The 14,816-nt window shown below is 42.0% G+C and overlaps 1 protein-coding gene across 6 annotated transcripts in view; it reads left to right on the forward strand.

The window, feature by feature from the left end:
- The window catches only part of TENM1 (teneurin transmembrane protein 1), a 908,231-nt gene that overhangs the window by 824,381 nt on the left and 69,034 nt on the right, over positions 1-14,816 (forward strand). For all 6 annotated transcript variants that reach the window (XM_027535180.1, XM_027535182.1, XM_027535183.1 and 3 more), the window contains one exon: positions 7,320-7,474. In XM_027535180.1, coding sequence (XP_027390981.1) covers positions 7,320-7,474 — 155 coding nt within the window. The remainder of the gene's footprint in view (positions 1-7,319; positions 7,475-14,816) is intronic.

The following is a 14,816-nucleotide window of genomic DNA, read 5'->3' on the forward strand; positions in this document are numbered from 1 at the left end:
CAGGCTATTAACCTGCACATCTGGACTCCTAGTGATACCACATCAGGCTGCCCCTACTGCTTCACTATCGATCAGCAGCAGCCTCTTCCCCAACAGGTGATAAATTTATTAGTAACTATCCAGGCTGCCCCAGCTTTAGGCAATTGCCTTCTTAAGAATTATAGTATTTATTCATTGGAGGATAATAAGACAAGAGAAGAAGTCAAATACTTTCGCCCGTTAATTTGCAGCTGTTTCATATAGAGCTATGCTTCACAGAGAAAAGAGCCTGCAGTTCAGATATAATGTCCCCTACTTTGCATAAGACACTGTGAATAATTTTTTTTTTACAAGATGCACTTTATTTATGAGCAGTTTCCTCCATAGAAAGAGCTGGTTAGGGCTTAATGCTGATGAATGGAGACAGCACCATTCACACTTCCAGGTTATGGTCTGTCAGTGCTTTCATTATATGCACTAATTTACAAGGATTTATTTATTTTCTTACAAATGTAAAAATGTGCTCCAAGCTAAACATGCTGTCTGGGCGCCTGAGTGCAGCGCTTTCCTTGGTGGGGATGGGGTGGGGTGGGGACTCAGCTGTCTTGTCTTGTTCTTCCCACCTCCACCCCCACCCACCCCGCATCACCGCCGAACCTTGTGGTAATAGCACAGATCTCTACGTTTTTGCTTGCTCTAAAAATGAATCCTGGTTAACATTTTAAACCCTGGAAGCGATTTTCTCAGTGCCTGTTCAAATCCGTTCTCATTCAAAGACTGTGCCTTCCATTGTGTTTTAAGTGCTAATGAAAACCCTGTCAAGTAAGCACAGCAAGGGACATGACCCTTGGAACAAATTATGCCTGCAACATTGGGTAACAAATTTTGGAAAGCTGGGTATAACTATATCAAAATCTGAAAGTCATATTGAATCTGCAAGATCTTGCTGGCCCCAGATGGCTTTATGTGATCTGAAATCACTCACATCCCCATCTCCAAAGAATAAAACTTAAGATATACTGGGCATGAGCCACCGCCTCCCACTCACTCTAACAAACAGTAGTAGATCATACTGCATCATCAGCATCCCTGGGCTATAAGAATACTCATTATGTGAGATGACCCCTCCCCCCACCCTCCCACCAAGTAATGGCAGAAATAATTCTCTTTTTTCTTGCCTGTGATTTCATTTGGTTTTTAACCTCAGTGAAAATTAAAAACCCCTTAAACTTCGCCAGTGAAGAGTTTGTAAAACTAATTGTTTGGGGAATTTGTGTGTGGGGGTGGGTTGGTGTAGGAAAATGAGAGGAAATGAAAATATGCACATATAAAATATGCCTAGATGCCTTAAAAAAAACTATCACACAGTCCCTCAAAACTCTTTCTACTATTTCTTTTTCAACTCCAAATGTCAGTATAACCCAATTAAATTTAATTAAAGAACCTCAAAAAAAGGAGTATTTTGGAATTTGGACAGTGATAAAAGAAATTACCACACAAATATATGAAAGGAGAATATCCTACAAACCATCAGCCAAATAAGCCCTGGAGGCCAACAGTAAGTATTTAATAAGCCTCATCTGTGGAGTTCAGCTGAGATGTACAGAGAGAGAGCAGTTCAGTGTTTAGAAGTTCACAAAAATTAAAAGCGGGAAAACAATGTAAGTCCAAGATTATCCTCCCCAGAGCAGGACAAACTCCACCCTCTGATGGGGATAAAGAGTGTAGTAGTCAAGAAACAGAATTATCCTCCCTGATGTCAGCATCAAGACGTATGTTCCTGTATTGCTAGTTTCTGTAGGAATACACTTATTTCTCTATACCTTGTGGGAATCTGTTTCAATTTTCAGGGATTTGATTCTCCAAGTTTATCACCTCCCAGTTAGAGCGACACTGAGTCTTACTGTCCATGTACATGGGTTCTTTGTCCTTTGATTCTTACAGAACTTGCACAGTGTTTGATGTGATTTCATAGACTTGAAGCATATCTACTCTTAGCCTTTCTCTCTCCAGACTTGATTCTTGATTTCTCAGTCCATCCTTTTATGACAGCCAAATTTCCAAGTTCACATTCAGTGATGTTGTATACAGAAGCCATAGAAGGTGATCCCAAATCACAGTCCTGCCACACACCAGAGCAAGCATTCAAGAAATTGATTTTGATAAAACACAAAAATAAAAAGCAAAGATACTCCTTGGTTCATCTTCAGTCCAGATATTCTGGAGATGAAAGAAATGTTCATGTACCTTTGACCTGCCCCAGTCTTAAAATGGTTTATTAAAAAAAAAAAAAAACCTCCTTAAAGGTCTTTGTTGAAAGTGAAAATGTTAGTCACTGAGTTGTGTCAAACTCTTTGTGACCCCATGGACTGTAGCCCACCAGGCTCTTCTGTCCATGGAATTCTCCAGGCAAGAATACTGGAATGGGTAGCCATTCCCTTCTCCAGGGGATCTTCCCGACCCAGGGATGGAACCCAGGTCTCCTGCATTGCAGGCAGATTCTTTACCATCTGAGCCCCCAGGGAAGCCCATAAGGGAACTATGGTCTGTCAAGGTCTTTATGCCTCCAAAAATAATAAAGGGACTTATTGACATGGAATTCCCCTTGTCTGGATGTGCTGATTTCCTTGGTGAACTCACCAAAACATAGATGACTTTAGAGGCATTCAGGGAAACTTAAAATGAATCTGTAACTTCTGTAGATCTTAAGGATTAATACTTCATGAAGAACATCAGGATTAATCAAAATACATCATAAAGTCAAGCCTTAATATTAACCTCCTGCCAAAGAATTAGCTCATCTAAAAGCAGTTTATTAAGCTGGGTTTATAAACTGTCTTGGAGAAGGCAATGGCACCCCACTCCAGTACTCTTGCCTGGAAAATCCCATGGACGGAGGAGCCTGGTAGGCTGCAGTCCATGGGGTCGCTAAGAGCCGGACACGACTGAGCGACTTCACTTGCACTTTTCACTTTCATGCATTGGAGAAGGAAATGACAACCCACTCCAGTGTTCTTGCCTGGAGAATCCCAGGGATGGGGGAGCCTGGTGGGCTGCCGTCTATGGGGTCGCACAGAGTCGGACACGACTGAAGTGACTTAGCAGTTAGCAATAAACTGTCTTTAGATGAGTTCACTCTTTGCCAGGAAAGTTATTGTGAGTGTGTGAGTGTGTGTGTGTGTGAGTGTGTGTGTGTGTGTGTGTGTGTGTGCATACGCACGCATGAGCACTGAAGGGATATGCTTGTTATCACAGATCTTCCTAACTTTAACATACAGTCTGAGTTTCACAGGGTCTGAATAAAGGAGAGATGGGAAAAGGCAGACAAAGACTAAATTGTAGACTAGTTTTAAAGTAATATCATGTGCTTATTTTCAAAGTAGCAAGGGAAACAGGAGTTGAACGATATGTTCTTTATCATGACTGACTCTCCTTAAATGCATTACGTTATTAGATATTGGTAACAGCCTAGGTGTAGAATAGCCAACTCATGCCAGTGTGTCCAGGATTGTCTCACTTTGCCTCATGTGTGCATACCTGCTCAGTCACTTCAGTCACATCCGGCTCTTTGCGATGCCATGGACTGTAGCTTGCCAGTCTTCTCTGTCCATGGGTATTCTCCAGGCAAGAATACTCAAGTGGGTTACAGTGCCCTCCTCCAGGGCATCTTCCCAACCCAGGTATCGAACCGGCATCTCTTATTTCTCCTGCATTCGCAGGTGAGTTCTTTACCACTAACTCCACCTGGGAAGCCCGAACCCTGCCTCAGTCCCAAGCAAACCAGGACAGCTGATCACTTTAGCCAAGGAAGGCAGTAAAAGGTGTTTTGAGACCAATTTCCAGCATGGCAAGAACTGCCACCACCACCACCAAGCAATTCTACACCAGTTGGGTGTACAACAATTTCACTCAATTCTGACATGATCTACCAGCAAATAGCATCAGATCCTACAGCTTAGGGTGTCGGTCCTGCAAGGCTGCTTCCCCACCACTTCAGAGGCCAGTCAAAAGTCCAGGTTGTCACCTGTGTTTCTGACAGAATTGCTGTGGATAGGAGGGTCCAACACCTCCCTTTTTGGGTTCCATTAATTTGCTAGAGCAGGTAACAGAACTCAGAGAAACATTTTATTCACTAGATCACTTGTTCAGTATAAAAAGATACAACTCAGGAACAGCCAGAGATGCATAAGGCAAGGTATGGGGAAAGAGCGAGGAGGCTTCCATGCCCTCTCTAGGTGTGCTGTTCTCCCCACATCTCCATGTTCACCAACCTGGAAACTCTCCAAACCATGTCCTTTTGGGTTTTTATGGAGGCTTCATAATCAGTTCAGTTCAGTTCATTCACTCAGTCATGTCCGACTCTTTGCGACCCCATGGACTGCAGCACTCCAGGCTTCCCTGTCCATCACCAACTCCCAGAGTTTACTCAAACTCATGTCCATTGAGTCGGTGACGCCATCCAGCCATCTTATCCTCTGTCGTCCCCTTCTCCTCCTGCCCTCAATCCTTCGCAGCATCAGGGTCTTTTCCAATGAGTCAGCTCTTCACATCAGGTGGCCAAAGTATTGGAGTTTCAGCTTCAACATCAGTCCTTCCAATGAGTATTCAGGACTGATCTCCTTTAGGATGGACTGGTTGGATCTCCTTGCAGTCCAAGGGACTCTTAAAAGTCTTCTCCAACACCACAGTTCAAAAGCATCAATTCTTCGGCGCTCAGGTTTCTTTATAGTCCAACTCTCACATTCATACATGACTACTGGAAAAACCATAGCCTTGACTAGATGGACTTTTGTTGGCAAAGTAATATCTCTGCTTTTTAATATGCTATCTAGGTTGGCCATAACTTTCCTTCCAAGGAGTAAGCGTCTTTTTATTTCATGACTGAAGCCACCATCTGCCGGGATTTTGGAGCCCCCAAAAATAAAGTCAGCCACTGTTTCCCCATCTTTCTGCCATGAAGTGATGGGACTGGAAGCCATGACCTTTGTTTTCTGAATCTTGAGCCTTAAGCCAACTTTTTCACTCTCCTCTTTCACTTTCATCAAGAGGCGCTTTAGTTCTTCTTCACTTTCTGCCATAAGGGTGGTGTCATCTGCATATCTGAGGTTATTGATATTTCTCCCGGAAATCTTGATTCCAGCTTGTGCTTCATCCAGCCCAGAGTTTCTCATGATGTACTCTGCATATAAGGTAAATAAGCAGGCTGACAATATACAGTCTTGACGTACTCCTTTCCTGATTTGGAACCAGTCTGTTGTTCCATGTCCAGTTCTAACTGTTGCTTCCTGACCTGCATACAGATTTCTCAAGAGGCAGGTCAGGTGGTCTGGTACTCTCATCTCTTTCAGAATTGTCCACAGTTTATTGTGATCCACACAGTCAATAGTCAATAAAGCAGAAATTTTTTCTTTTTCGATGATCCAGCAGATGTTGGCAATTTGGTCTCTGGTTCCTCTGCCTTTTCTAAAACCAGCTTGAACATCTGGAACTTCATGGTTCACGTATTGCTGAAGCCTGCCTTGGAGAATTTTGAGCATTACTTTACTAGCGTGTGAGATGAGTGCAATTGTGTGGTAGTTTGAGCATTCATTGGCCTTGCCTTTCTTTGGGATTGGAATGAAAACTGACCTTTTCCTGTCCCGTGCCCACTGCTGAGTTTTCCAAATTTGCTGGCATACTGAGTGCCACACTTGCACAGCATCATCTTTTAGGATTTGAAATAGCTCAACTGGAATTCCATCACCTCCACTAATTTTGTTCATAGTCATGCTTCCTAAGGCCCACTTGACTTTGGACTCCAGGATGTTTGGTTCAGGGTGAGTGATCACACCATCCTGATTATCTGGGTCGTGAAGATCTTTTTTGTACAGTTCTTCTGTGTATTCTTGCCACCTCTTCTTAATATCTTCTGCTTCTGTTAGGTCCATACCATTTCTGTCCTTTATTGAGCCCATCTTTGCATGAAAAGTTCCCTTGGTATCTCTAATTTTCTTGAAGAGATCTCTAGTCTTTCCCATTCTATTGTTTTCCTCTATTTCTTTCCACTGATCACTGAGGAAGGCTTTCTTATCTCTCCTTGCTGTTCTTTGGAACTCTGCATTCAGATGGGTATATCTTTCCTTTTCTCCTTTGCTTTTGGCTTCTCTTCTTTGCACAGCTATTTTTAAGCTATTTGGCTTTTTATGGAGGCTTCATAATCATGGTTGATTAAATTATTGACCATTGGCATGTGAACTCAGTCCCTAGCCCCTAGGTCAGGAGGTGGCCTTCAAAGTCTTCCACTGAGCTTTCTTCTTTGACTCATAGTATAGCCCCTCCGGTAGGTCTCCAGTAACATGCTCAGATAAGAGCAACCCTGTGGCAACCATCAGTACTATGAAACGCTTTCTGGAGAGCTGTCACTTATGGAAGCAAAGAGACCTGAGCCCTCGGAGACTGGTCGCATTTCTCTCTCTCACTACGGGAAATTCTAAGAGTTTTAGGAGCTCTGTGCTAGAAAAGGGAACAGAGACCAAAATTTCCTTATTATATAAATCACAATCTCACAGGCAGATAATCTTTTCCATATTTTACCAAAGAGGAGGCTGAAATTTTCCAAGACGAATGACTCAAAGTCACACAACAGTTGTAAGTCGTGCATTCAGTATTAGAACCCAAGCCTTCTAACTGCCTTTATATAGTTTCCAAGAAACCAGACTTTAATTAACACAGTGTGCAAAACTACTGTGAGAATTTTATTGACTTTTATGTTTTCTAGAAGCTTAACCATTCCTTTTGTGACACCATAATTTTGCTCTCCAGCCCCCTCTTAACAGATAATACAGAAAAAAAGAAAAAACTCAGCCCAGTTTATCAGAATTATTACAGACTCCGCTAACTGACTGTGAATTGATGAAAATAATTTTAGTGCTTTCCAAGTCAGTTATTTCTAACGCAGCTATGAAAATAAGCAGTGGCCTATGCATCTGCACTCTGAAAGCACTGTAACCTACACTGCCTCCCCTGTTTTTTCCCATCTGTCTTAAAGAGGAATTTCTTTTTTCTGTTTGTGGGGCTGAGCAAGTGTCAGGAGAGTGAGTGGCAATGTAAACCTGGACAATGAAATGATGAGACCTGGCTTGATCTCCACGTGTTACACTTTGTCCTTTCTTCTCGATACATGAAGAAGTGGATGTGTGTCCACACAAACCTCTCCCATTACTGTCCTGTGTGTGCTGAGCAAAATTGAACCCATATGTCTTTAAAATGCCTTTTCATTTCGATGGCTTCTTTGAACATACTGATCTTGGTGCAAATGTGGCCCTTTGGACTACTAATGCCCGTTTGCTCTTCCCCAACAGGCATCACAGTTGATAGGCACGGATTCATTTACTTTGTGGATGGGACCATGATTCGGAGAATTGATGAGAATGCTGTGATCACGACTGTCATTGGCTCAAATGGTCTGACTTCCACACAGCCACTGAGCTGTGACTCAGGAATGGACATCACTCAGGTAGGCACCACTGGTTTTCAAGCGCTATCACCATTTGGCATCATGGAAATGGATAACAATTTTCTCATACAGAAATTAGGTAGAAAGGAAGCCTGGCGTATCCGTTATAACACCAGATAGCAGGAGTTTCTCTTGATGTAAGTGACTTTCTTCCTCCTCTGAAAAACTCCAATTGAGAGAAAAGGGAAAACTAGGATGGGAGTAATGCTAGGCAGAATGCTGGCGTGAAAAGTAAAGTCCAAGTTTGAATCAACTAGAGGGTAAGACCAATTTCATTTATTGAATTATTTTCCAAGATATCTAATTTTATTCTTTTTGAATAATACAGTAACTCCCATTTGGAAAAGCACTGATTACTAAAGTCTTTAGAAATCTTTTTTAATGAATATATGAACATGACTTCTTATTCATGTGTCTGTAAATAGCTATTTCTAGGGCATTATTTTTCTTTTTTAAGTAAAAGCAACATTCCCTCTGAGATCTATTTTACATTTATTTAGGAAAGCTTTTTTGCCAATGAGAATAAAAGGGAAATTCAGTGTAGTTCCCATCTGAGTCCAAAATTCTGATTTTACAAGAATTCTAGAAAATCAGGATTAGACAGATAGAGATTACAGAGCATATAGCACAGTCCCTGCACCTTGTGAACGACTGTCTTAGTTTGCAGAGACAAGAGGTTGGTGTGTTAAATGAGGGAAATAGACTAGACAGTCATCAAAGGGACTTTCAAACTAACTTCCATGAATCTATGACTCTGATGAAGTAGATTACTTATCTTCTCAAATGGATTAAAACAGAAGTTTAGAGTTTTAGAATTGGTGTATCAGAAAGAATGGTTTTGACTATAAGTGATCAGACAAAGTGATTTCAACAAGAAGGTTTCATTAACTCACATCGTGAGATGAGCAGAAGTAGGCAAAGATGCCAGCAGATCACATTGTGTCACATTGACCAGAATTAAATCACTGGCAGAGGGGAAACAGGTTTCCAAAATGGATTCGGAACTGGGGCAGCCTCCCTGAGCATATCGCTACCTAATTCTAGAACCCAAATCAGGGTTCTGTTAGCAAGGAATGAAGGACTGCTGTTTGGTAGGCAACCAGCCATAGTCTCCATAGTTAGGGTACCCCTGCCTCACCCCAGTAACTCAGAAAATACTCAGAGTCAACTACAAAAAATAAAATAAGAATTGGAAGGCCTGGAAAGTGACAAAAGGAATGGACTATCTTTGAGATACAAGTGGATCAGGCTATCCTGGAGCAACCTAACTTTCCATGATGCAAAATCCTGCAGGAGGCAAGCAAGGGGAGCAGTATTTATGGCCATGAGGAAGGGTGTGAATGTGTTTATATGGAGGAAAGGGATGAAAGAGAGAAGGTGCACGTATATGATTCACTTGTGGGATATTTTTTACTTAAAATAGAACACTTAGTATTGCAATCAGTCAGCTGTAGACAATCTATCTGTTTCTGTGTGGCAAAGTTATGCTGAAAAGAGAGTTCTTTGTCTACATAGAGCAAGCACAGGATCGCCATCACCACGAGAAAGGTTCTTTTCCACATAACAGTTCACAAGCCATAATTGCCTCCGTAAAAGCTACCTCACCCCTTTCAGACTGTAGCCCACTGAACAGGAACCTGGTAACCAGGAGACAGACTTACAGTTTTTCTATGGCACTTCACCCCAAGTCTCGATTTCCCTGAAAGGCACCCCTGACTCCTCCCTTCCCTTTTCCTTACATAACCTCAGCATGAGAAAAACAGTTGGGTTTTTTGGGGGGGTGTGGGAGATGGAGAGTTGAGTGGGGTAGGAGGGGGTAGATGCTACAAACCAACAGGACAGACTAGGAGAGAAATCAGGCTTCATGGGACTTCCCTGGTAGTCCAGTGGTTATGGCTTCATGTTTCCAATGCAGGGAACACAGGTTTGATCCCTGCTCAGGAAACTAAGATCCTGCATGCTGCATGGTGGTCAAAAAAAGAAATCAGGCTTCATGTCCAAATTATTTAGCTGCTATCTCCACTGCTGTCCATCACTTCCTGTGGTGTCCTTCAAACACCCTAAAGAGTAACTAGCATCTTTCTTCTTAGGCTGGCGCAAGACAGTGAGGCCAGACTGATTTCTCCTTAAGTGTCCACAGTATAACCTTCCATTTTTGTTAGGGGCCTGCTTTTCAGGGTCCCAGTTCTTCCGTCTGGAATTTCCACTGCTGGTCCAAATCCCCTTTTCCACTCTCCTTACACCTTACCTCTTCTTGGTCTCATTCCCTTCCTGAAATTTAACATCACTACATTTACTGTATAATCTGCTCTCTGTTGCCAAGCTATGTATCCAACTGTAAAGAACTGTATGTAAAGTTCTTTAGACAAGCATGGTAAGTGCTCAGCAGGCACAGTTAACATACATACCAATACCAAAGAGATACTATGATGCAATAAGCTTGAAGGAGTAGTGAGAGATGAAGCTAGAGGGTAAGTGGGAATAATGTGGTAAATGACCATATAAGCACGATCGAGTTTCAGTTTTATCCAGTGGACAATGGGGAGCCAATGAGAGCATTAAGCAAGAAAATGTATTTTTAAGATAGTCTTAAACATGAAAATTCTTTTTTAAAACTTTTATTGGAATATAGTTGATTTACAATGTTGTGCTAATTTCAGGTGTACAGCAGAATGAATCAGTTATACATATACATATGTCCACTCTTTAAAATTCTTTTCCCACTATAGGTCATTACTGGGTTTTGAGTAGAGTTCCCTTTGCTATACAGTAAGGCCTTATTTTATATATATATATATATATATATTTATATATATATACACACACACACACATACATACATACACACACACCAGAGAAGGCAATGGCACCCACTGGAGTGGCACCCCACTCCAGTACTCTTGCCTGAAAAATCCCATGGAGGGAGGAGCCTGGTAGGCTGCAGTCCATGGGGTCGCTAAGAGTCGGACAGGATTGAGTGACTTCACTTTCATGCATTGGAGAAGGAAATGGCAACCCACTCCAGTGTTCTTGCCTGGAGAATCCCAGGGATGGGGGAGCCTGGTGGGCTGCCGTCTATGGGGTTGCACAAAGTCGGACATGACTGAAGCGACTTAGCAGCAGCAGCATACACACAAACACACACATTATATATATATATATATATATATATATATATTTATTTATTTATTTATATATTTATATGCGTATGTGTGTGTGAATGTGCACACTAAGTCACTTGAGTCATGTCCAACTCTTTGCAACCCCATGGACCACAGCCCGCCAGGCTACTCTGTTCATGGGATTCTCCAGGCAAGAACACTGGAGTGGGTTGCCATTTCGTCTTCCAGGGGATCGTCCCAGACCAGGGATCGAACCCGTGTCTCTTATGTCTCCTGCACTGGCAGGTGGGTTCTTTACCACTAGCGCCACCTGGCGGGATTATCAGCTTAATCACATAGTAAGAGCAAATAAAGGATTGAGTGAGATCTTCCAGGGAGGGGATGTAAGGATAAAAAAAGAGAGAGAGAGAGAAGGCTTCAGACCAAATTCCAGCCATATCAATATTCAAGAAAAGGCTAAGGAATAGGAACCCACAAAAAGGAAACTGAGATAAAGAGACATGACAAGTAAGAGGAAAACAAGGAATGTGTGTGGTCAAAAAACCCAGGGAAGTGAGCTTTTCAAAAAGAGGGGAACGATTAATATCAAATTCTGCTTATAGGTCACTAAAATTAGGTAGTTTTTTTTTTTTTTTTTTAAGAAGCCATTTGGTTTGACGGCATTAGTGACTCTGATAAGAGTGCCTTTGGTAGAGTGCTAATTAATTGGAGTTGGATGGCAGTGTTAGAGTGGGAGGTGAGGAAATGAAGAAAGTGAAAATAGATCACTCTTTTGAGATGTTGGGCTCGTAAGAGGAGGATTTGGCATTGAAACAAACCAGCTCCCAGGTGCGTGCGAGTAAGAACCCAGGTGCGGTACAGGTAGACGAAAGCTGGAAGACACTGAAGGAAATCCTCTGGGTTAGAGTGTCGACCAGGAGGAAGCCAGCATGTGGCACGGCTCATCCTTTGTGGCCAGAGCCTCCCCTGTCTGTTTTGACAGTGGTGGCAGATCGGGGGCTTAGGTTTAGCGTGACTTTACTTAAGCACATGGGCTGTGTTGAGCTAAGGGAAGAAAGCTGAGTAGGGAGCTTCATAACACCTTCCAAGAGGAAAGCCCCAGTTGTTTATAGTGGTACTTACAGTGATCCAGCTGAGCTTACACAGTTCTCAGTTTTATATTTCAGTAAATCAAAATATATTGATGGGTGAGGGTGGAGACAGATGTCTAAATGAAAGCACACAGATTCTGCTGACAGGCACAGGCAGGAGAGAAAAGAGAGGCCTGACTGCAGCATGAAGATTTGAATCAGACCTCATGAAGAGCTTACTGATTCTAAGACTATGTGGCAGCATCATACATTATCGAAAGACTTTATAGAATTACCACCTTTTGAAACTTTTAAGGCAAATGTTGGATAGCAATCATCTATGAACACTTGGAATACATACCTCTCTGGATTCAGGAAGATGGATCAGCTGTTTGCTGAAGATCCTTTACAATATCTTGAATGTTTCTCTACAGAAATATAACCCAAATGCAAAGTTCCTTGTTACTTTTCCTATATTTCAAAACCAAAAGGTCCTGGGACTTAACCCTGGAAGTCCAGTGGTTAAGATCCATGCTTTCACTGCCTGGGGCCCAGTTTCAATCCCTGGTTGGTGAACTAAGATCCCGCAAAAAAGAAAAAGGTCCCCAACAAGGGAAGTCCCATTCATGCTAGCAGAGTACCTCTGGAATCTGAGGTGATGCATTGGTATTCTGTACTTCTCTGAGACAAACCTGAACCCCTAGAAAGAATCAGTCCTCAGAAGATAATGAATGTCCTCCCTCTAATAATTCTAATAATACCTGCTACCACTTATTGAGAACTTACTATGTGCCAGGAACTATGCTAAGCATCTTATTCACACTGTTCCATTTTGTCTCCACCAGCCTTAGGAGGTAGGTATAATTATCCCCCATCTATAGAGAAGAAAACTAGTAGTCAGAAGGATGACGTATTGTATATGAGCACAGAGTCATTAAGTGATACAGCCAAGATCTGAGCACAAGCCTTCTGACTCCCATGTGAAGTTTCCCCACTTCTACATTTTCAGTGACAACTGGAGATGACTAGATATCATTGTATTTAGTGGGTGACAAATGTCATTTGGTTGAGGAAGATGCTGTTTATTTAGTGGCACTTTAGGCAATAGTTTAATAAAATCTAATCATCTCAAGAAATGAAATTTGCTTTGACAATAAAATCAGCCATTTGTTCAAAATCAATATCCTTTTTCTGATTTACTGAAATGCGAAACTGAACTCTCAGTATAAACTCTGAAGCATAACTGCCCATTGTAAGCACTGCTATAAACAACCAGGCCTTTCACTTCAGGAGATGAGTTGATTATGAAGAGATCAGGCTCTTTATTTCCATTGCTGCTGCTGAATCATCTAGCTCTGGTAACTCACTTCCATCTCGTGCCCGACTAGAACAGAATTGGGAGTTAGACCAAGTCTCTTGGTGCGATAACAAATTTGAGAGTTGATTTGCTCCTTGGATCCAGCCTAATGCTCTCCCCAAAACCAACCCAAGAGAAGATACACAGGCAATGTAGGCCTCTTGTAGGCAGATAATCCTGTTTACCCACTGTCCATGATGTGCACACTTTGAGGTGTTTGAGTATCCAGGACGTAACCAGTCCTCTCTGTATGCTTGTTGGATCATCTTCATACTACAGAGTGGTTCCCCAAAGCATGCACTTGTCTAATGGGCCTAACAAGTGGAAGGAGGTTCATGGTCCTTGGTTATGAAAGAACAGTATCTGGTTCTTTGGAGGAAACAACCTTGATCCCACGCATTCAATCTATTGAGCTAATCTACTGGGAATTCTCCTCCTCTCCCCAGTCATTCCCTCCAGAATATTCTCACAATTCAGTAATAGTGAGATTATTGTGAGATTATTAATAGAATATTAAGCCAGCCTCTCCTCAAATGCCTCTTGGGATAGGAAACTCTTTCTCCATCGAATGTCTCTGACTGATGGAAACCTCTTCTGGGATCCCTTTAACATTAACTTTTTAATCTTCCTTTAATTTTCACCATCTAGCCTTTACTGCAACTCTTTAGGCCTTGTGGTATGAATTTAATCTGTCTTCTAGGAAATAAATATATTTTTGAACCAAGTACTATGCTTAGTGCTTTCATATATATTATCTTCTTTAATCCTCATGGCAATTTTTCACGAGAAGTATTATGTTCCTCTATTTTTAATCAACATGAAAAGCAAGGTTCAGAGGAGTTGAGAAACGTAGTGAAGGTCATACAACCGATCAGTGGCAGAGTTAAAATTTGAACCTGGTCGACCTGATTCCAAAGTTCACGTTCTTTTCACCAAACTACTATATCAAACCACTTTTTCCACCTGACAGCCTTCTCGGTGCATGTGATCAACTCTCTCAGACCTCCTAAGTCACATCCCTGGTTCACTGAACAACACTTCACTTGCCACGGTATTGTTTCCTTCAGCATTCTCCTCACTCTTCTCTGAATGTGTTCTCATTTATCTATATCTCTTTGCAAGTGAGGCTTCCAGAAATGAATAAAATAATCCAGATGTGTTCTGACTCAGTCCGAGGTAAAATGGTGACTGTCACAACCCTTTTTCTCTACTCTCTGTTTCTGTTCATTTTGCCTGGGGGTTTTCAAAAGGTTTTGCCAAAGAGCATTTACTTCAAACAAAAGAAGTCCCCATTTATAAAACTGGTGCCAACAGCAGATTCAAACAAGTAGTATCCTAGAAACTTCTCTATTCAAACTCACTCCCATACAGTAGGACTTTGTATGGAGACCCCCAAGTCACTTTTGAAAAATGTTAGGGAAATAAAAAGCACAGGTTAAGAAACCACAGTCAAAGCTGTGTTGGATTTTTGGTCACTTTTGACATACGTTGTGATTATAGAGGGACTTCCCAGATGGCACGATGGTAAAGAATCTACCTGCCAATGCAGAAGACTTAGGAGACGTGGGTTTGATCCCTGAGTTGGGAAAGTACCCTGGAGAAAGAAATGGCAACCCACTTCACTATTCTTGCCTGGAAAATTCCATGGACAGAGGAGCCTGGTGGGTGGGCTACAGTCCTTGGGGTTGCAAAGAGGTGGGCATGACTGAGCATGCATGCAAACACATGATTATAGAGGACTAAAAATTCACATGTCTCTCATCCCCATCTCCTCACCCTGTACTTACAGACTT

Source organism: Bos indicus x Bos taurus, chromosome X (genome assembly GCF_003369695.1).
Source record: "Bos indicus x Bos taurus breed Angus x Brahman F1 hybrid chromosome X, Bos_hybrid_MaternalHap_v2.0, whole genome shotgun sequence".
Lineage (NCBI taxonomy): Eukaryota > Metazoa > Chordata > Mammalia > Artiodactyla > Bovidae > Bos > Bos indicus x Bos taurus.